Genomic DNA, 20670 nt, shown 5'->3' with positions numbered 1-20670 from the left:
GTGCCGTGCCTGTGCGCCTGTGTGCACGTGCGTGCCTGGCCTGGCCGGTAGCAGTTTGGCAGAGAATCCCCTCCCCCATGCTGAGAAAAGGCCCTTTTTCGCTGTGACAATTCAATATAATTGAAAGTTTGCTTAGGAAAGAGAGTCTTTTTAACTGAACATGCTCACAGCTGAATCGATATGAATTATACGGCACAGAAGATGCCTAGGGTATTAAAACATTAATTAAGTAACATCATGCTACCATCTAACCAACAGCACAATACCATTTATAGGTACCGCTATCTTTTCTCTGGGGCGCAGTGTGAAGTCTCTCTTCCATCACCGCAGAGGCCGCAGGAGACCCGGAGCATCGCCGGCTGCAGCTCCTCTGCAGCTCGGGCTGGCCCCTTCCCCTGGGGCGGCTGCAGCTGCTGCGGCTGGGTGCGGTGGCGGCATGGACAGGTGCCCCAGCCCAGTGGTCCTGCTCCTGGCCAGATCGGGTGCGTGGAAGGGCCCACGTGGCCACAGGGCTTTGTCTGTCGATCTGCGGTGCCGCTGACCCGCTGCCACCTGCGCCCGGCCGGTGGGTAGGGGAGGATGAGCCGGGTCCTGCTGAGGGACGAGCTGCTGGAGCCAGCCCCGTGCAGCCCTGCCGAGGAGCCGCGTCCTCGACCCGCAGATGGTGCCGGCACCTCTGCGCTGAGCTGCTGCCTGCGGAGCCGAGCGGAGGCAGTGCCCACGCGGCTGTAGTTGGATTAGCTCACCACATCAGCCCGGGGAACTAATGCACCGATTCTGCAATATACCAAAATAGAAAGTCATTGGAGTGAAATCAGTGTCTTCACCACATCCCCTCTGGCAGAGCGTTAATTAAAATGACTCTCTAGTGCTTTAGATCATCAGGTGTACATTGTTAACGAGCTTGGAGGAGAGAATGGGCTCCACATTTGTAGTTTAAGCACTGATGGAGTTAACCCTTCACCACTGCTGGCACAGCCTGAGCCTGGTGGCAGTTTTTCAGAGCATCCGTCTGCATTAGAGAAGTCGGCTCTCTTAGCAGACTTCAGATGTCATTTAGCAAAGATGTTAACATGGAACCTTGCTCGGTTCAGCAGAGACCTGGCTGCAGAAGACACGTGGCTGCAGGCGCTGCTCTCAGGAGAGGGGGGGTCTGTGCCTGGCCTGAACTCCCCATGGGCTGCGGTGACCACACCGGGCTGCAGGACCAGCTGCCCCATGGACTGAACCTGCCCTGTGCTGCAGCAGGTCTCCTGCAGCAAACCCGCAGCACACAGCAAAACTGGTCTCAGTGGAAGTTGGCAGCTGGCAAGGTTTTCGGGTTTCTTTTGGCCTTGTTTTAGTTGCAATGATCTGCCACTTCATTCCCCGGACACCTTCACAAATGCAGCTCTTCTGTCACTTGGTGGCATTGAAGAATGTGTCCTTGATGTCTCACCTGGATGCTAGAGCGGGCAGCGGGGACCTGGCGGCGCTGGCCACAGCATTGGGCTGGTGGCAAGGGAGCGAAGCGGGTACCCATGGCTGCTGGTGCAGGAGTGGACCCTCTGTAGCACTGACCTGTGTGCCTGCACGCTGGGCTGCGCAGGGGTATTGCCGTGCCTGTCCTGCACCCCTGGCACCCCTGGAGCCAACTGTGCTGCTGGGTCGTGGCGCTGCATGCAGGGCGACGTGGGGCTGGGGCGAAGGGCTCAGCCTCTGCCCGGGCAGCCCAGGAGCAGGGTGGCTCAGCCCTGGCACGGACCAACCCGCAGCTGCTGACCTCCGGCAGGGCTGTGCACGGGGAGCGGGTGCAGGAGGGAGAGCGGCTCCCGAAAGCGTCCTCTGTCTGCAGCCTCCGAATGCCTGTCAGGTGGGATGTGGCTGGCACCGGTGTCCAGCTCCCACACCAGCCCCGCACCCGGGCTGCCGGTAGGGCTCGTGCACCAGGCTGCCCTCCGCTGCACACCTGGGTGGGATCCCCGGCGGAAAAGCAGGCTGGGGGCAATGGGGAGACCAGCGGTGTTTCCTCCTTCGGTGCCAGTGCATGGCAGGTGTCCCGTGGCACCACATGCCGGGCTGTGACGTGGGGACCACCCGGGCCACCCCCCCGGGGCAGCTGAGCGCTGCCCACAGGGGCCAAAGCCCCTGCTCCTGCCGCGTCAACAACAGCAACACACGGGCTGCAGCCAAGGGCCAGCAGCACCCTCCAGCTGGGAACTCTGCTCCAAATCTGTCGGCAAGGTCACTGTCCGTAGTGGACAGCTGATCACTGCTCTGTTTTTATAAACATGTATTTTTTTGGCCTGTAAGAGTGTACTAGTAAGAGCTAAATCTCTTCCTTTTCTTTTAGGTGATGGCAATGAAAGGTTATTAAAAAATCACTCCCAGCCTGCTCTTACCAGAATCACAGCACGGAAAAACCTTTTTATTTCTGTCAGAGGTTTGCACAATTTCCGCTGATGCACTGCTCTGAACAGAGCAGCTCTGGCAGAGGTTTTTAGTTTGCAGCTTGTGCAGCTACTGGAGGCCATTTACACCTTTCTGAGCATTAAAGAGGTGCTTTCTCAAGCGTAGCTGTTTTAAACTGGAATTCAACCCAGGAATAAATAGCAACGTTACATAATAAACTTACAAAACTGCAGGTCTACGAACAACGCTGAAGTCATTAACATGGCACCGTGCAATCCCCGGTGGAAGGGCTGCGCCGGCGACCCCATTACTGCCACAGTCCCATCCGCCTGCAGAAAACGCAGAATGGATTTTTTTCCTATTAAAAAAACCCCAAACCCAGGTAAGAGGCAATCCAGCTCCTCACCTGTTTAGTCTCACGTCAGAAGAGCAATGTCTGAGCCTGGGACAGGGCCGGGCAGGCTGGCCCGCGGGGAGGTTTGGGGTGCTGAGCTGCAGCGCGTGCTGGGGCGCAATGGCCCTCGCCGTCAGTCGCCAGGGGCGCGGCGTCGCCTCTTCCGGGGCTGCGCACCGGGGCCAGGGCCTGGCGGGCTCGGCTCAGTTACGCTGCAGCACCAGGAGTCATCGAGGGCTTGGCAGTTTTGACCCACTTTATTTCATAATTCATGTATTTTTGGAACCTGAATCAGTACAAGTGCTGGGGTTTTTTTCCCTCATGAAGGTGCATCAGCAACCTGCTTATTGAACTTACTGGCTCACAAGTGAATGTCCTGACCCGATTAATTAAAGAACGCTCCTGTGCCCTCGCTAGCTGCAGGATTTCCTCTGCACGACCTCTGCTCCGGCCGGATGACACCGCCGAGCTCAGGCGGGGGCTCCCCAGGGAGGGCGAGGATGCCCCTCGCTGTCGGGGAGGCGGCAGAGCGGCCAAGGACACCCATACTAAACAGGCTGCTCATCCCACCTGCAACGGTGCGTTGTGGGTTGGGGTTTTTTTTTTTCAATTATTTATTGCTGCAGTTATAAATTAGAGATGAATGGTAGCCCCTGGGGCTCTCTTTTGGATGTGGTCCTTATTAATGAATTTCCAGCATTTTCTGCTGCAAGGGGCAAGTTTTGGTAAGAGAACTGTGTATTTAACACTCTGCGGTTCGTCAAGGTTTCCTCCCTGCTCAAGAGGCACTGCGAGCAAAGGGAAGGGCAGCGAGTCGGCCACTTACCTTGCTTACCTTTGTCTCCTTTCGGTTTGGTCAGTAGAAGAAAACAGATGGCGATTTTAGTTCACGTCTAGTTTCCAGGTTTCAAGATGACCTCAACCCGTAAAGGCATCGTGCTTTCCCTTTAACCATTAATTACAGCAGTGTGCCCAGAATTCTTATACAATCATTTAGTAAAATCAAATGCACTTATAATGTCTTTTTCATACACAATGCATCCCGAAGCCATAATATGAATTGCGCTATTTGGCTCATTACTTCCACTTTAACGTTAACTCACAGCATCAGCCCAGGCGCTCTCACGCTGACGGGCACCCAGACGCCCGCGTGCGGGGAGGGACGCGGACACGCGTGCGCACACCAGCGGTGCACGAGGGCGTGTGCGTGCGGACACGCGGCTCCGTGGCAGCGCCCACCCGCTGCGGGATGCGGACGCTCGGGCAGACGCGCGCGTCCCGCCGCGCTGCACGGCACTCACCCACCCCGACACAGACCCTGCACCGCACAAGCGGGGACATCGGAGACGAGAGCTTTTGCTCATTTTTTTTTTAATGTATCACAATGAGCAGGAAACATACGTGATGAAATATTTCCAAAGGAGTATATTCAATTACCATCTACAGTCAACTCAACTATGACAACAAAGTCTTTTGTGACAAATTTTTTTAAAGTTTTGAAAGTTCCATGTGGTTTCTGTTTCTGTTAGTCTCCATGTATTTTGGTACAGTTCGAGATCAGCATTGTTACAGTAACAAAAAAAAGCTAACAAGACTACATTATAGAAAAACACCAAGAACATCATTTTTGGTTTCACTTGCTCTATTTTTTGTACATTGCAAAGGCTGTTCATATCCCTCTTCACCTCATTTATGCTTTCTGTTCTACCCAAACTCGCCCCCCAAAATAAAAACGAAAAAAATAGTCAAAGCTTTGTGTTTCACAGTGGGCAGTATCTCAGCGCCAACAAACCAACCAACCAACCAACCAACCAACCAACCCAATTTCTGCTTCTATTTAAAAGTTTAATTTTTTTTTTTTTTAAAGCAAAATATATTTCCACGAACAGCGAGTGTGCTGGCTTGTGTCAGTGCCCCCCTCGCCTCCCCCGCCTGCCCCCGGGCGCGGGCGGCCCCGACACACCCCTTACGCCTCTCTTTATTCTCAATTGTACGAAACTTTGGCCATCTTCACCACTTAAAAAAGCTTTTTATTAAAAATAAAACAGAAACCTGCTCAATGCTAAGTTTAAAATCTTTCCCTCGTGCCCTGCCCGGCCACGTGTGGGCGCGGGGCGTCGCACCGGGGCTCCCAGGCACCGACATCGCTCCCGCAGTGTCCCGGGGCGGCCGGGCCGGCGGGGCGCGGGCAGCCGCCGACGCGGCGCTGCGGGGTGCGAGGCCGGGGCTGGCAGGGCCGGGGGTCCCCGCGGGGCCGGGGGTCCCAGCCCAGCCCGGTGCGGCCGGCGGGGACGGGTGGCTGGGGCGCGGGTCCCACCGCTGGCCCCGGGGCGGCCGGGCTGCAAGAGGAGGAGGCAACCTCGCACTGAAAGTCTCTAGAAACATTTAGAAAAAATACAAGGAAATGAATTTATAAAACCTTTTAGTGGGTGGGAAGGAGGAGGGGGAAGAAGGAGAGATAAATTGCACTATGACCAAGCAATATAATTAAAAAACCGAAACAAAACAAGACAAAACCGAAAGGATTTCCAAAAGAGACCTTGCGGAATTCGACAGGTAAAGCTAGTGTTAAATTGTTAACTCGTATCACATAGAGAATCAAAACCAAAACAAACAAAAAAACTTCTATATGATACAGACAGAGTAACATACAACAGTTAAATGGCAAAAAATATATATATATATATATTTCATAGAATTACAAACAAGATAAAATAATGGAAAACAAAAACTGTACAACTTTAGAATTTAAAAAATGTTCATCTCAAACACGGGGAGAAATACAAGAATTTCTGTTAAAAGAAAACAGTTTGTTAAAACAGCAAACGCTTTTTGTGTACTTGTTTCCGTTTTTGACACCTTATGCTACAACTGGGTACTGGTAGGAATATTAGATGGTACTCTCTTTAGTATCGTCTACTTAAAAAACAATTAAAAAAGGAATTTGCACTGTGCATTAGCCTAGTTAGAAATATGTACAACAGTTCAGGATCTAGTCTTTCATTGAACTAAAACAAAAAATCCATAAAAATAAAAGCGTCCCGCTAGAAAATGAACCCCACGTTCGTCTCTCGAATGCTCTTGTCTCTCGCAGAGTCGACGAGCGGCTTCAGCACGGGGAGGAGAAGCCCGGAGGCGGCGGGAGGAACCTGTGTTCACAGTCTTCGAAGTTCCCTTTTGAAGCAGGAGGAGGATGAGGATGATGGGGAGAAGGCTCTCGCACTTTCGGGGCAGAGGGACTGGGGGGGGGAAGGAGATTGTTTCTGTTGACATTTGGCTACGGAAGTGAAACAGCAAGCATCTATTTGTCTCCAAACTCTACATTTAGCAGCACAAAGTTTTCCTTTCAAAGTCCGGACCGTAAGAGATGCGTGCGTGCGTGCGCCCGCGCGCTCCCACGGGCAGGGGTGCGGAGCTGGACGGGGCACGGGTGCCTGGCAGGCTCCTCGCCCGCCGCACGCGGCTCTGAGCCGCGGCACTCGCCGCTCCGCCTGCCTGCCACGGGAGAGAACTTGGAAAGAGAAACCTGCCTTCTGGGGCGCTGGCTTTTCGCTAAGAGTTGTCTCTCTGCTTGCAGAAGAAGCACAGATAACAACCTGGGTACTTTTTTTATTCTTTATTTAAACTTAGACTTGTTTGTTTAAATCAGAAACAAATTCTCAAGTAAAAAGAATCCTTTTTGCTCATTCTGCACCAGTGGTGAAAGGGTATGTCTTTGGATTTTATTTAAAGCATGAATTTTCTTTAGAGAAAAAAAAAATGTAACAAAAACTTTTTTTAAAAGAAGGAGCAGAGTGCAGCCTGATTACACAAACAGAAACAAACGCTTATAGTTTAGGAACAGAGTCTTTGAAGCATTTACAAAATGAGGAAAAGAAGAGGGCAAGAAAAAAAGAAAAGAGGAAAAATGGAAAATAAGAAAGAGATAAGTGCACAAGGGTAACAGACATAGGTAAATCGTATGTATATGCCTTAAAAAGTTTCAAACCCCCAACAAAAAATATTCTGCAAGGGATCCTACTGACCCCCCAAAACCCTTTGAACTTCTTTCTTTAGTTTTTATAAAATAATTATGCAACCACCCTCTAAGAAATGAAGGTAGCGACCATAAGTGGAAGATTACAGGATGGGGGAAAGGGGAGTAAAGGTACAAAGGGGAGAAAAGCTTAGGCGAGTCAATGGATTGCAATCTATCTGGCTAGGAATGAACAAGACAACATCAAATGAGAAGCCGTCAGCTGGACCATACAAAAGCTAAATGTACACAAAAGGGTTTTTTTCTTTTAAATCTACCATACTGCTTCAGTTCATTTCCAATGCAACAATCTACTCAACACCAAAAATGGTCATATCTATCATAAATACAGAAAGTCAGTTGTTTTAAAACTTATTTTTTAAGCTCCGAGTCCTCAACACTCTTTGTGTGGGTTTTTTTTTTTTTTTTCTGAAAAGTGGGAGTGCTTAACTTTTCCCCTTGAAATTGGCTTCAGCAGAAAAGCTACCCTTAAAATCCCCGAAAAGCTAAAGCAGTTCACATTGTTTTTCTCTTGAATACTTTCTGCCCATTTTAAATTAACAAAAAAAAAAAAAAAAAAAAAAAGAAAAAAAGAAAAAAAGAAAAAAAAATCCTTTTCTGGAACGAAAACGAAACAAAACAAAACAAAAACCCCAAAACAAACGAAAGAAATTATATATATATATATATAAAACAATGATTCTGAAAACAGAACAAAGTGTGAGCGATTGACCTGAGAATAAAAAGACATTACATTTCTTTTTTCTTTTAGCAAGCCATTGGTATCTGAATGCTAAGATAGCAAGAAATTTAAAACTGTAACAAGGTGGGCTGCTTTCCCATACAGTGCATGCCGGGCTCTGCTGTGCTATCGACGTGGGGCGGTATCGAAAAGGGGCAATATACAAGGGCTCAAGCTCCGAAGACAGTAAGGAGGCAGCACGGGCTTTCGTCTCCCAGACCAACAGTACCTTCGAAAGGACAAATGTAACAGATTTTTTTTTTTTCTTTTTTAAGTTTTATTTTATTAAAAGGAAAGGAAAAAAGAAATGTAAAACCCACCGGCATCGTTATATGGGAAAACAACCCACGCTTTTTCTTTTTTCTTTTTTCTTTTTTTGGTTAGAAGCTTTGGAATTGCAGTTAGTCTATTTTTGAAATTGGTTTGTTATTAACTTTTTTATTTAAATTCATTTTCATTGTTCATCTTCAAAGCTTACAATCTGAAGGTGTCCATTCCTACGCTAGCTAGACCACTGTCCTTAGGGCAGCCGGGGTCCCGGGGCCCCTCCGCCGGGCTCGCCGGTCCATCTGACTTTTGGCTAAGATCCGTGTCAGACTCCTCCGAATAGTCGTCTGTTGGCATCGAGGGCTGAACCCCTGAGGTGCTGCATGAACTTGAGGTAACCGTTGAAGATGAGGAGAGAGGAGGGAAAGGCGGCGGCGGCGGCTTCCCCGGCGGGGCGCGGGGGGCCGCCGGGGGCCAGGGCTTTCTGGAGGCGTGGGGGGAAGCCGGGGGGGGCCGGGGGGGCGGGGGGCTGTCGTTTGAGTGAGCGGCCGACTGCGAGGTAGATGCGGTGCTGGGGTCGGGGGGGCAGGCAGAGTGAGGTAATAGACTGGGGTGCTCTTTGGCGTTTCTTGCTGCTCTTGTGATTGTTCGGTGTTTGTGCGGGGCTGACTCGAGATGCTGACTGAGGGCTTCGTCCCCACACACCGTGCTCTCGCACGCCACGCACTGGTACGAGCCGCTGCCCTGGCCGCTGCCGGTGGGCACGTGAAGCACCATCTCTTGCAGGTTCGCCACGGACTGGCCGAAGAAGCAGAGGGACTTCAGGTGGTTGCTGGCCGCCTCCTGGTCGCCGAAGCCCGCCTGGCACTTGCGGCAAACCAGCTTGTACTGCACCTTGGGAACGATGAAGGGGTCGCAGAGGGAGTCCGCGCCCTTGCCTTCCGCTTCGGGCTCCTCTTGGGGTTTGGGCAGGAGGGGGGACACCTCGCGGGGTGCGTTCTTCTGCTCTTCTTGCTTGGGGGGTTCTTTGGCAGGGTCTTTGTCCGGGGTGGCAGCCCCCGCGGGGACGGGGGTTTGGCTTCCTTTGGGCTGCTGCGGTTTCTGTTGCGGCGGCTGCTGCTGCTGCTGCTGCTGCTGCTGCTGCTGCTGCTGCGCCTGCCGCTGCTGCTGCTGCTGCAATGCCTCCTGCAGACTCTGCTGGTATTGCTGGTACTGCTGCAGCAGGGAGCCGGGGGAGAGCCCCAGCAGCGCCTGCGACAGTGCGGGGCTGTAGGGGAAGAGCCCCTCCATCCCATACATGGGCTGCAGGTACCCGCTCTGCAGGGCGCCGGGGATCTGTGGGGCGTAGTAGGGGGAAAAGCCGGGGACGAAGTAGGGAAGGAACTGGCTCGTCAGCAAGGTGGTGGGGTCCGAATTCAGGGCGGCCTGCAGCGCCTGGAGCTGGGCGGGCTCCACCGCGTACTCCATGGCAGGCAGCGGGGCCGAGAGGGCGCCCGCCGGCGCCTCCCCCTTCTCCTTCTTGGGCCCTGGCAGGGGGTCCCCCTTCCCCTTGGGTGCCTTCTCCTTCTCTTTTGCCTTCTCGCTCTCCTTCTCCTTGCGCTGCGGCGGGGGCGGCTGCTGCGGCTGTGGGGTCGTTGCCGGCGGCTGCTGCGGGGCCACAGCCGCTGTGGCTTGTGCCGGGGTGGGCGAGCTCAGCGCGGCTGGGGGCTGCTTATTTGGTAATCCAGAGGTGGGGAGGCCAGGCGAAGGGACGCTTGTGCTGGGCAGGCCCATCAGGTTGGGTTTGGGAGAAGTTAAAGCTGCAAGAGGGAGGAGAGAGAGGTGAGGAGTCACTCGGTGCTGGGCGGGCAGGAAGCACAAGGCGGGGTGACCCCAGGCCACCCCGCAACCGCCCCTGCACCGCTGTCTCCTCTGCACGCGGGCAGCGACCAGCCCGAGCAGCAGCACAGACCGAGAGCCTGTCTGCCACTCCCGCGTCCTCCGGGACAACCGCTGCTCTCCCCACACCCCGAGGCCCCGTGCCATGGGGATGGGCCTCGTCAGCCCGTCACCCGCAGCCGCCGCGGCCACGCTGCCCGGCGGCACCGAACATGGTGTCTCTGCCGGGGATACCCACCAGCCGCCCGGGACGCTCAGCATGGCTGTTGTTTTACTGACCGCCCTAAAATTCCCCAACGATTAACAGCTGATGTCAGGGACAGGCACTTTTCTGCATCTGCACTAACTGGTCCTTCGGCCAAAGGACTCCAGAAGAAGGAAAGTGCTATGCCAAATGGCCGTAACGCTAGATCTGTCAATCTCATTAAAACCTCCACAGATTAGAAAGCCCCGGTCATGGCAACTGAAGAGGACTGAACAGGCTACATTTAAGTTATGTTGTCCTAATTAGGCTGATGTTACGAATCCACATACCTCTGATGCAAGCCCTTCCTTCCTTCCAATGCAAGAGGCTTTGGGTGCACAGCTTCTGAGTAATTTCAGCATTTATATGGTACTCAGACATCCCCCCAGGGCACGAACATCATGTTTTGGGTGGAATTAAAAGCGTCATGATGCTTCTTCACAAAGGAGCTGGATTAAGGGTGGAATGTGAAATCTGCCCAACTTCCCAACAGCAGGAATAGCCAGTAATAACACAGTCTCCCAGTGCCGATTTCTACTCTCACAACTGATAGTGGTTGGGGGCAAGAGGAGCGTGGCTCCTGGAGTCAAATCCATTAGTCACGTCCACTACAACTGGCGAACGTGCTCCTAAAAAGGAACGTTTCGCTTGGGAAGTCCCTCAATGCCATTTGGGGAAATAAAAATGAAACAAAGCTCTAACATTCTGCTGGCACAGCCCCGTGGCTCTGGAGCCAGGAACCTGCTGCAGGATCCATGCCTGCCGCAAAACCGTTCAACAAAATCTAACCTTTCATTAACAAAGCCCGAGTCCTTACAGCTGTGATAACTGCTCAAAGGCGGTCTGATTATGAACAGTCACAGAACTAGGAATCAGCCATGGAGGCACGGTAACTTTTATTTTACGTTGATACATCCAGTGGGAGAGGAGAGGAGAAACTGCCCCTTTTGGGGATGATTTGGGGCATGGTGACTTAAAGTCTTTTCCAAGGGGAAGCGTGCCAGCAGGGAAATTGCTGTGCACAGGGCAGGCGGTGATTCCTGGCAGGGAAATCCGGCTGCCACGGGGTTCCTTTGCCTTGCGAAGGCAGTAAAAGGGACTCAAACACAGTTAGGGGCTGGAGCCAACAGCTCTGAGCTGCAGCTGCCCCATTTATCCTGGTGAAGTCTTAAGTCATCATAATCGATCCTGAGGAACAAGCTCAGGCATCCTCAACCATCTGATCCCTGCCGCTAGCAGGCAGCCCCGTTCCCAGGTCCTCGGCCAGAGCAGACGGCAGCGCCTGGGGCAGAGGCTCACGGAGGAAGCACAAGATGTAAATTCCGTGCAAAGACGCGCGTGCTCCTCAGGCTTCTGGACACCAAGCCCCAGACTGCTGCCTTCACGGTCGCATCGCAAGAGCCCGTCACTTAACCAGTGCCCTGTAAAGCTGGTGTAGCCCAGAAGGAAGCCATGCTCCTCAACATACAGCACAGGAATGGCTTTCTTGTAGCTTCATGCTCTGCGTAGTAGCTGGCAGCTAAGGGGAGCAAAGCACTCTCCAAAACCAGGCTGCCCTACACCCTGGCATAAACAGCTCATTTGTCTACAGCGCTGCATCCACCCACTGATGCTGGAAACCCGCACGCGGCGCTGGCCGCCCGAGCGAAGGGCAGGAGGCAGAGCTGCCGCGGCTCTGCAGACGCCAGCCTGGCGAAGGAGCCCCGCAGGAGGGCTGGGAGGAGGGCGGCCAAGAGCCGGGAGAATTCAGCGATGGCTGATGCAAAGCCCTTCTGAAACCTGCATCTGCTCCTGATGCGCTATCGAGACAATAGTGATTTGTGAAGGTATGAAGTGTATGAACTGAGCCTCCATGCAGCAGCTTTATAGATTTCAGATAAGGGCATATTATGGATAGATGCCATTGAAACTGATGTTCCCTAGTTGAACAGTCCCTGAGAGGTTCAAGCGCAGGAGCAGTGGCTAATTCATAACATTCCTGGATGCACAGCCTTATCTGCTTCGACAGGCTTTGAGCTGAGATGGCCTGACCTTTGGAGCTTTATCTAAAGGCCACAAATAGTCTGTTTGACTTTCTAAATAGCTTAGTCCTGTCTAGGCAGTCACTGATTGCTTTTAACATTCATAGTACGTAGCCCCATCTCCCCAGGACACGTACTGGTCTTTGGAGAAAAATAAAAGCAACAATATAGATTGAAGTGCAAAAAAGTAATTTTAAATCTTGTTATAAATTTGGGGTACTAGGTAAACAGCACAGAGCTATCTGCGATAGGCTGACAATATAATTTGCCAAAGAGATCCTCTTGGCCTAGTTCTGGCCTCTGAAACGAGATCTTCGGTAAGAACAGAAGTACTGCATGAAAAAGTCCTGGCATGCAGAGATGCCCTTCAGGCATGTAGCTAGGACTAGACTCAAGGAGCAGGAATGGGTGGCAGCCCTGAACAGAAGAATTTCTAACAGCAATTGTTTTTCAAAATGGTTTAATTACAATGACCTATCCTACAACTGTAGTCAAGAACGATTTTACTTTTGCTTTGAGGGTTGTGGGAAGAGTTCTGTAACTGTGCCAAGAAGCCTTGCAGAGGCCCTAACTCCCAGCAGAAAGCTTTTCCAGATTCCAGAAAAGCTTACTCTGATCTTTTCTGCTCTCTGATAGGACCCTGTGACACGGACATCAGCAGCCATGCTACAAGGTAATCCCCTCTGCTGCTGTCATGGAAAAAGGGATCTTGACTCCAAGAGAGTGGATCATCGTTGGAAAGGCCAGAACCCAACAAATACAGCGAGATTTAGCTCTTCTTCATTTGTCAACAGAAGATATTTCAGAGATGAGCAGTAATGGAGAAAAAGGTGAATGCAGCCACTTCCAAGGGGAGGGAAAGATGCCTGTTTTGAGCCATGCGTCTCCAGTGCTCTCTTTATACCCAATGTCACAGCAACCACGCACAAAATTCAGGCGCTAGTGATGTGACTTACAGCGAGCAGCTCTGCAGCCAGTCCCCACTGTGAATGTCAGATGAGCTGTTCAAGTTCCACATAGCTGCTCAAACCAGCTACTATCCTTTTGTCTAAAGCTTTGATTCGCTTATCTAAAGATTTACCTCCTGGATGACAAAAGACGATGGCAATTTTATTAACATGACACAACCATGTTACCTGGCAGCATCTGCACTCAGTTTTTCAATCTGTTGAAAAGGGAACTTCCGAGTCAGCCTGCTGAATAAAAGCATCAGAAAGTCTTTTTGGAGACTGATAGCACTCCGGTTTCCGATTAAGAAGCCAGGAAGATGCTCAGATCCTATTTAGGCTTCACACCATGGATTATAACTCATCATTAGCCAATCAGTTCAGTACAGTAAGTTATCATTTCTGGATACTGTCTAATAGCGGTAGACCTGTATTGCCACAGCATAGAAAACAAAGGTGCACAGTGGCATATGGTGTAACCATACCAGGCGTTACGGTGTCACGGGCTTTCCAGCCTCCGACAGACCCAGCCTGTTGCCAAGACAAGACAATGGAATCAGTTCTTGGGATATCTCTGTAAACACAGAGCAGCCCTGGTGAAAGTCAGCTTGAAGAGGGATCATCAGAAGTAAACAGAGAAGTCTGCCAAGTGAAAGCAAGTCTGCTAGAGAACATCAATTACTCTGTCGTGAGTGGCAATTCAGACACAGGCATATCTCTGGGATGCCACGGATGTAGCAGGGGTGAAATAAGGCCCTTGGATCGAGTTTTCTAGGTCACTGCTACTCTACTGAGCAGTACCTTTCACTGCCAGTGTTTGCTACACATCTTATACTTTCCACCCGTCCACCAGGTACAAGGGAAAGGAGCACCCTCAGAAAGCAAAGTCCAATATCTGGGACTAGGCCACCGAAAGGACTACGCCAAATTTCATTTTTATGTAGTATTGTTAAGAAAAATCTTATTAAAATACAAAGTAGATTTGCCTCACAACTACACTGTTGTTTGTTGAGAAGGTACTTTCAGGTCATGCCCAGCCATTGCTCAAAAACCCATCCACAGCTGCATCGGAATTTCTCCTGGAGGTCACCATAAGGACATTACATAAAGACGCTCCAGGTTTCTGTCACCAGTGCTACCAGGCACAGCACACTTTCCCCTATAAACAGCTCAGAATTATTGAGAACTTGGGATGGCACTACATAAACTGAATTTAATAACAAAAGGAAAGGTATAATGAACAATGCATTCAGCACATCAGTCCTTTTCCTGTTCCATTTGATAAATCCTCTATTTTCCATTTCCTTGAAGGTGCTTCAGAATTTTTAGTCTGTGTTAACAAAACAGAGATATGCAGCATGTCTAGATCTTGCTCTATTTCAGACTTTGCTAGAAAACCCGAGTTCAGGAATTAAAGATAAAATACCTATTGCTTATTCGCTGTCAATTCAACATGCTTGAATAAAGGGCTGGGTATCCTATTATCAGTCATTCTCAAGGGAACATCCGCTTGTGCTAAAGATGCATCAAGTTAAGCTGTGTCTCTGAGCAGTGTGGTGATATCCATACCCACCTGTGTTGGATGGAGTGAAGCCTGGTAAGGATGGACTGTTGAGGCCTGGGAGCAAGACTGGAGGGATGCCCTGTAGTGCTGGGTATGCAGCAGGAAGGTTAAGAGCTTGCAGAGGGGTGTTATCAAACATGCCCTGCTGTTGAGCTGCCAGACCAAGAACCTCATTGGCTTTTTTGATCCGGTCCAGCTCCTGCTGAGCCATCAACTGACGTACAGTAGCTGGGTCAAAATACTCCTTTTCCTTATCCAACTGGCTTCCAATGGTTTCTTTAACTTTGGAGATATGCTGTTGAGAGAAGATATGGTCACGTACAGACAGTCGAGCGCTGTACTTGATGCCACACAAAGTGCACTCTGTTTTGGGTCCCTCGTAACTTGTTTGGTTTATACCAAAATGCTTGGCCATGCTGAGTTTGGACTTCTTCTCCTTTGCCCTAGCATTCTGGAACCAGACCTGAACAACTCTCTTTGGCAGTCCAATGTCATTGCCCAGGACCTCACACTCCAGCATGGTAGGTGTCCTGTAGTCATTAAAGCATGACTTAAGAACTTTTAGCTGGAGATTAGTCATCTGAGTGCGAAAGCGTTTCTGTCCGGGCCGATCCCCGCTCTCTCCAGTCTTGCTGGCTGAACCACTTGCACCAGGGCTGGGTGAGCAGGGGTCTGCAAGGCTGGATGTTTCACTATAGTCCACAGTACCTTCATTATCGTACTCTTTGCTGTAAAAGCTGGGAGCTGGGCTGACCAGGCCAGAAGACAGCCGATCTTCATATTCAGACATTGCTATCATGGCAGCTTTTGTCAGACCTTCACTGGGTCCCGATGCTGATTTGGTTTCGGTTGCAATCCCTGTTGCACTATCGTTGTCTGCGTTCCCTTCATCTCCTGTTGTAGTGTCTGTGATTGCAGTGTTGACAGAAGAGCAGTCATCGTTGTCCAGCTTTGTTTGGTCAAAGCTCAGATTGACTGAGGACATGGAGGGACTCTCGAAGTCTTCTATCCCTTCCACCTTAATGGAGGATGGACTCAGCAGAGTTCGAGGTGACAGCTCCATGCTCTTGTTCACTGGGGAGAGAGGAACACTCTGTCCGTCACTGCTAGTTGGTGGCATGTGGGAAAAGCTTGCTCCATCAAAGATGTCTCCCTTCATTTGGAGTCCCCCATCACAATCTAAGAGCATAGCAGACAACGTCAAGTTGTATCCAGCTCTCTTGGCCTCATGCCAGTGACGGGATCGGATATGAGCTTCAAGAGCTGTCTTTGCTTTAAAGAGAGCTCGGCAGAAGGGACACCGTCTATGGGCTTGGGCAGGCCCTACAGCTCTGAACTGCCCCTTCCTTTCCCGTGCACGGGTGTTCTGAAACCAAACTTGCACCACGCGTTTCTTCAAGCCCACTTCATGTGCAATGTGATCCAACATTTTCCGTGTTGGGTTGGAGTCAAGCAAGTATTTCTGATAAAGAATTTCCAGCTGCTCTGGGGTAATGGTTGTCCTTAGACGTTTATCCCTTTGTGGTTCTTCTCCTCCAGTCCCACTGTCATTTTCTCCAGGGCTTGCACTGGCCTTTTCCTCCAGCTTTCTCTTCAGTGTGTTCATTGTGGATGTTGGAGTTGATGGTGAAGTGGCTGAGCTTGCTGGAATCTGCGGTAATGTTCCAGATAGCAGCTGGCTCGCAAGTAGTGGATTACTGGGATCAAAAAGCATGAACGGCATATCCAGCGTTCTGTCCAGGAACGGGGGGTGGATAAACTGGTTCTGTGCACTCAGAAAATGAAGCTGCTGATGCTCCTGCCAATGCTCAAAGGAAGGAAATGCCAGCTTACACTGGTCACACTGGTATGGGATTAGCTGAGGAGGTAGGTTTGCCAGCTGTTGAGGGGTGGATGTGTGAATAGGTTTGAGGGAGAGATGTGAGAGCTGAGATGGACTTGGGCTTGACTGTGACAAGGAGCACTGAGGGGGCTGAGGAGGGGGAGGTGGCTGTTGCAATGAAGAGGGGGAGGATAACTGTGAAATCTTTTGGTGTGCTGAACTTGTCTTTTGTTCTCCTTGGTCCTGTTGCTGCTGAGACTCTTGCTTTGGTTGCACTTGCTTCTCTTGAGTTTGGTTTTGCTGTGTACTTGGAGGTTCAGACTGCTTTGGTTTCTCATCTGTAGCTTCTACTTTAGAACTATAGGTGGAGGAATCATCTGCCTCTGCTGTGAGCTGCAGAAAAGCTGAGGAGGTTGCATTGGCTGAAGACGTAGGTGTGCTGTAAGCTTGCGAGGGCATTGGTGTGCTGCAGGAGGAACTGGTTGGAGTCAAGAGCTCCATTGCATCCATAGAGTCTTCATTCTGGCTATCATCCTGTCCATCCTCATCCTCATCTTTGTAACAAAGCTTTTTCTGGTGTTTAATGAGATCAAAAATTCGCTGAAAGACTAGACTGCACTTTTTGCATTGGTAGTTCAAGTTGCTTGTTCTAATATACCTGTCATTTGTAAGTTCCCGTCGTTCCCCGTCTTTGCCTTCTCCCTGATTCTCATAGTTTTTCCTAGCTTTTTGACGGGCGTTCTGGAACCACACCACTATAACACGTGTTGGGAGGTTCAGCAAGTTCGAAAGCTGCTCAAATTCATCATCCTTTGGGTAAGCATTGGCATCAAAGAAGTCCTGCAGGACTCTGAGTTGGTAGTCAGTAAAGCGTGTCCGGGAGGACCGCTTGCTTCCCCAGTACTCCTGCTTTTGAGGTTCTGGAGAAGGAGGCCGTGAGTCTATCTTCAGTTCTTCCAGGCTGGTGATGGGAGGATTACTGAAGTTGTATGGGGAATCCTTGTTGCGCTGGCGTTCTTTGAAAAGAGTGTTTCTGAACCAGTGCTTGATCACTTTCTGGGGCAATCCAGATTTGTCCGCCATCTCTTTGATCTGTTCCTCACTTGGGGAATTGTTAATATCAAAATACTGCCGAAGGACTCTGAGTTGGTCATCAGTGATCCGTGTCCGTGGCCTCTTGTTCTGCTGCTGCTGGAGAAGGCTAGGGTTGAGCTGATGCTGGTACAACTGGGCCAAGTCGGCAGGCAGAGGGTCTACGGGACCAAGCTGGGGCGGCAGCTGAGCAGGTAACGTTTGTAGTGGCATGGTTTGCATCATAAGTGGTGAAAAGATGGGGAGCTCCATTGGCATGGAGAGCTGGGTGAGTGGCACAGATGGCTGGGCTGGTGCGATTGTAGGAGAGGTAATCGGTGGGGCAGAAGTAGGAATGGTAGGAGTAGAAGCTGGCTGAGGAGGTGCTGGAGGGAGCGGAGGTGGGGGCGGTGGAGGTGGTGGCGGCGGCTCTGGGGTCTGAGGCCGTAGCGGGTACAGTTTGTCATAGTGTTCTCTGTATTGTTTGGCAAATCTCTCTAACTGCTTAAAGGGAAAGTAATGTTGGTGAACATGCTCTTGGTGGCTCTTCAGGATGAGGATGTTTGAAAAGAACTTGCCGCATGTATCACACTCAAGCTTTTCCAAGTTCTCACCTTGCTCTGTCTTCCCATTTTTCTTCTGCACCTTCTGCTTGTTCTCATTATACTGAATGACAAGCTCAAAGCCAAAGTTTTCCAGCAAGGCTTTTGTGGCATTCCCTCTTGCATCAGAGGCAATACGCGGAGGCAGTAAGGAGGGCTCTGAACTACTGCCTGGTACAAAGTCCTTCTTCTCTTTGGGCTTTAAGTTATCAGGCAGAGCCTCCTTAGATGCTACGTTATTGTCTCCCCTCTCTGCACTTTCCCTTTCCCGTGGGGTTTCTTTTTCTTTCTCCTTCACTACAGATTTAGTCTTCTTCTCAGGGTGCTGGCTCTGCTGTATAAGGACGGAGTGAGGTTGTGACAAGGACAGCTGACCTTGCTGCTGCTGTAAGAGCTGTGGATGGCTCTGCTGAGGGAGCTGAACTTGAGCCTTCAGGTCCTCAAGCAAAGTTGGACCCGTACCAGTCAATGTCAGTGCACCAGTGGTGACAGGCAAACTAACTTCTGGATTGAGCTGGAACTCGGCACTGGGGATGTAGAAAGGAAACAAAAGATGCTGCTGTTGCTGAAGCTGCAGAAGGGTCTCAGTGGTCATCGGAAAGTGCGGCAAAAGTGCTGGGTTGAACAGCTGAGACTGCAGGAGAGCAGCTTGCTGCTGCAGTTCTTGTTGCAGATGGGCCTGGACTTGGGCCTGGGCCTGTGCCAAGGTTTGAGCTTGCTGCTGCTGCTGCTGCTGCTGCTGTTGCTGCTGCTGCTGCTGCCTGGATGCAATCATGTCTGCCAGCTTCTTTCGGTTTACCTCTTTGGGCTCTGAAGGAGAGGAGATATTAGTGCTTACAGGGTTACCTAAAGGCGGAATTCCCACATTGTCGCTGGATACCTGGTTGAGCAGGCTGGGAATGGGAGTTGTGCCCGAATTACTTGTGTTGGTGGTTGTAAAAGTATTACTGTTGCTAGTGCTCACTGGACTTGGCGTGGATGAACCCAACGAGAGACTGCTGCTGCTGCTGTTGCCAGCTCCATTACTACTGCCACTGCCCCCAGCCGCCTCCAGCTTGGCAGCGCGAGCCTTGGTTTGGTGCAGGACCGACCTCATGTGGATCTCCAAGGTTGAGCTCTGACTGTAGGCCACGTTGCAGGTGTTACACTTAAAAGGTTTGTTGTCTGGGCTGCTGGTAGGTTCGGGCTGCCCAGTAGCAGACTCTTGGAGGGCTCTTTTCAGTTTATGCAGATGAGAAACTGAATTGTAATGGACCAGGAGAATGTTCTTTTGCGTGAAAGACTCCTTACAGACTGTGCACTTGTAAGGGCGAGATGGATCTAGGAATTTCTCCATAGTGAAGTTAGGGCCCTTCCTGAAGGGTAAGGCCCTTTTCGGTTCCGAGCCAGAGTCCTCTTGCACCGACCCCGAATCGCTACCTGTCGGGCTCTGCTTATCTTCCAAGTCGCTCTCCTCCTCCTTATCTTCCTCGACTATTATAGTGTGGTCTTCTGCAAGAGAAGGATCGCCCATAGCGAGGAGGTCCCCGTTGACTAAGAGACCACCATACAGCTGCTGAATGTCGGCCTCGCTCAGCTCCAGATGGCTGGTTTCCAGGTGCTTCTTCAGGGCCTGGAAGGTTCGGAAGCTGCGCTGGCAGAGGCAGCACATCGTGGCTGCCCGGATGACGTGGTACTGGGAATGGAGCTGCAGCTTCTCAATGGTTTTGAATGCCAGGCTGCACTGGTTACAACGGTACTTGTAGACGTGGCGATCGGACACTGGCAGTTGAGGCCGCTTTGCGTGAACTTCATTGAAGTGTGTCTGCAGGGCTGCCGAGCTCTTGAACACCTGGTTGCAGCCCTTCTTCCAGCAGAGGAAGCCGGAGTCCTCCCTCGCAGAGCTCTGATCGGCCAGAACGGGCTTGGGATCTCCGCTGTGCTCTGCACTGTCCGATGGCAAAAGACTCTTTCCCGAGTCCTCAGAGATCTCTGTGAAAATAAAATTAAAGCAAACCTGAAAATTACACCAGCACAAAAGGGTGGATCAACACCTTCTTTTTGTCCCTAATGCGTCCATGTTTTTTTCTCTGCAAGATGATAGGTATTTCTAACATTTCTCCTCTGTCTTCATTCATTTATTTTAATACCAGCCCATTACCCTCATCATGGCCCATTGCATAAACCTACACAATTTACTTTCTTACCCACTTTGAGTATCTGGAAATTATTCACACACACACACACACACACACGTTCCCTTAGTGCATTTACCACCTTTAATTCTTCCTTTTAAGTGAAGGCCATTCAGCCACCTGTCTGTCTTTGCTGTTTTTCTTTGATGTCCTGCCTATTTTCCAGTAAGAAGGTTCATCAAACTGGACGTAGTATTTGAGTCTTGGTCCTACCAAAGCTAGAAACAACAGGAATGAAATTCAGGTCCTGCTGGCAGCAGCTCAAAGGGTGCTGTTTGAGGAAGGATGGGAGAAGCAGGAACAAGCACTCACTGCACTGCCACTTTTCCAGGGTCTAAGAGCACAGTCCTGCTGGAAAAGACAGCATGATATGGGGAGAGGCCAAAAAAGAGATCCTGTTGCCCAGGGCATCATTAGCTACCCGGCTGAGCCAGTGCTGCTACCAGCATTGCTGCCTTGGGGCTGTCTGCCTGAAAGGAAACGAAAGCTGTCTTCATTCCCAGATTCTTTACAGACCTTCTAGGAGGGTGCAGAAGGA

At 50.7% G+C, this 20670-nt stretch overlaps 1 protein-coding gene across 1 annotated transcript in view; it reads right to left on the bottom strand.

Annotated features, from left to right (window-relative positions):
- Positions 1-8016: 8016 nt before the first annotated feature.
- Positions 8017-20670, bottom strand: part of ZFHX3 (zinc finger homeobox 3) — a 113088-nt gene continuing 100434 nt past the window's right edge. The window contains exons 9-10 of the mRNA XM_075715384.1: positions 14473-19929; positions 8017-9608 (exon numbers count right to left, since the gene is read on the bottom strand). Of these exons, the coding sequence (XP_075571499.1) occupies positions 8017-9608; positions 14473-19929 (7049 nt within the window). The remainder of the gene's footprint in view (positions 9609-14472; positions 19930-20670) is intronic.

This window comes from Pelecanus crispus, chromosome 8, assembly GCF_030463565.1.
Source record: "Pelecanus crispus isolate bPelCri1 chromosome 8, bPelCri1.pri, whole genome shotgun sequence".
NCBI lineage: Eukaryota > Metazoa > Chordata > Aves > Pelecaniformes > Pelecanidae > Pelecanus > Pelecanus crispus.
Note: the sequence above shows the minus strand (reverse complement) of the source record. Positions and strands in the feature narration are given on the sequence as shown.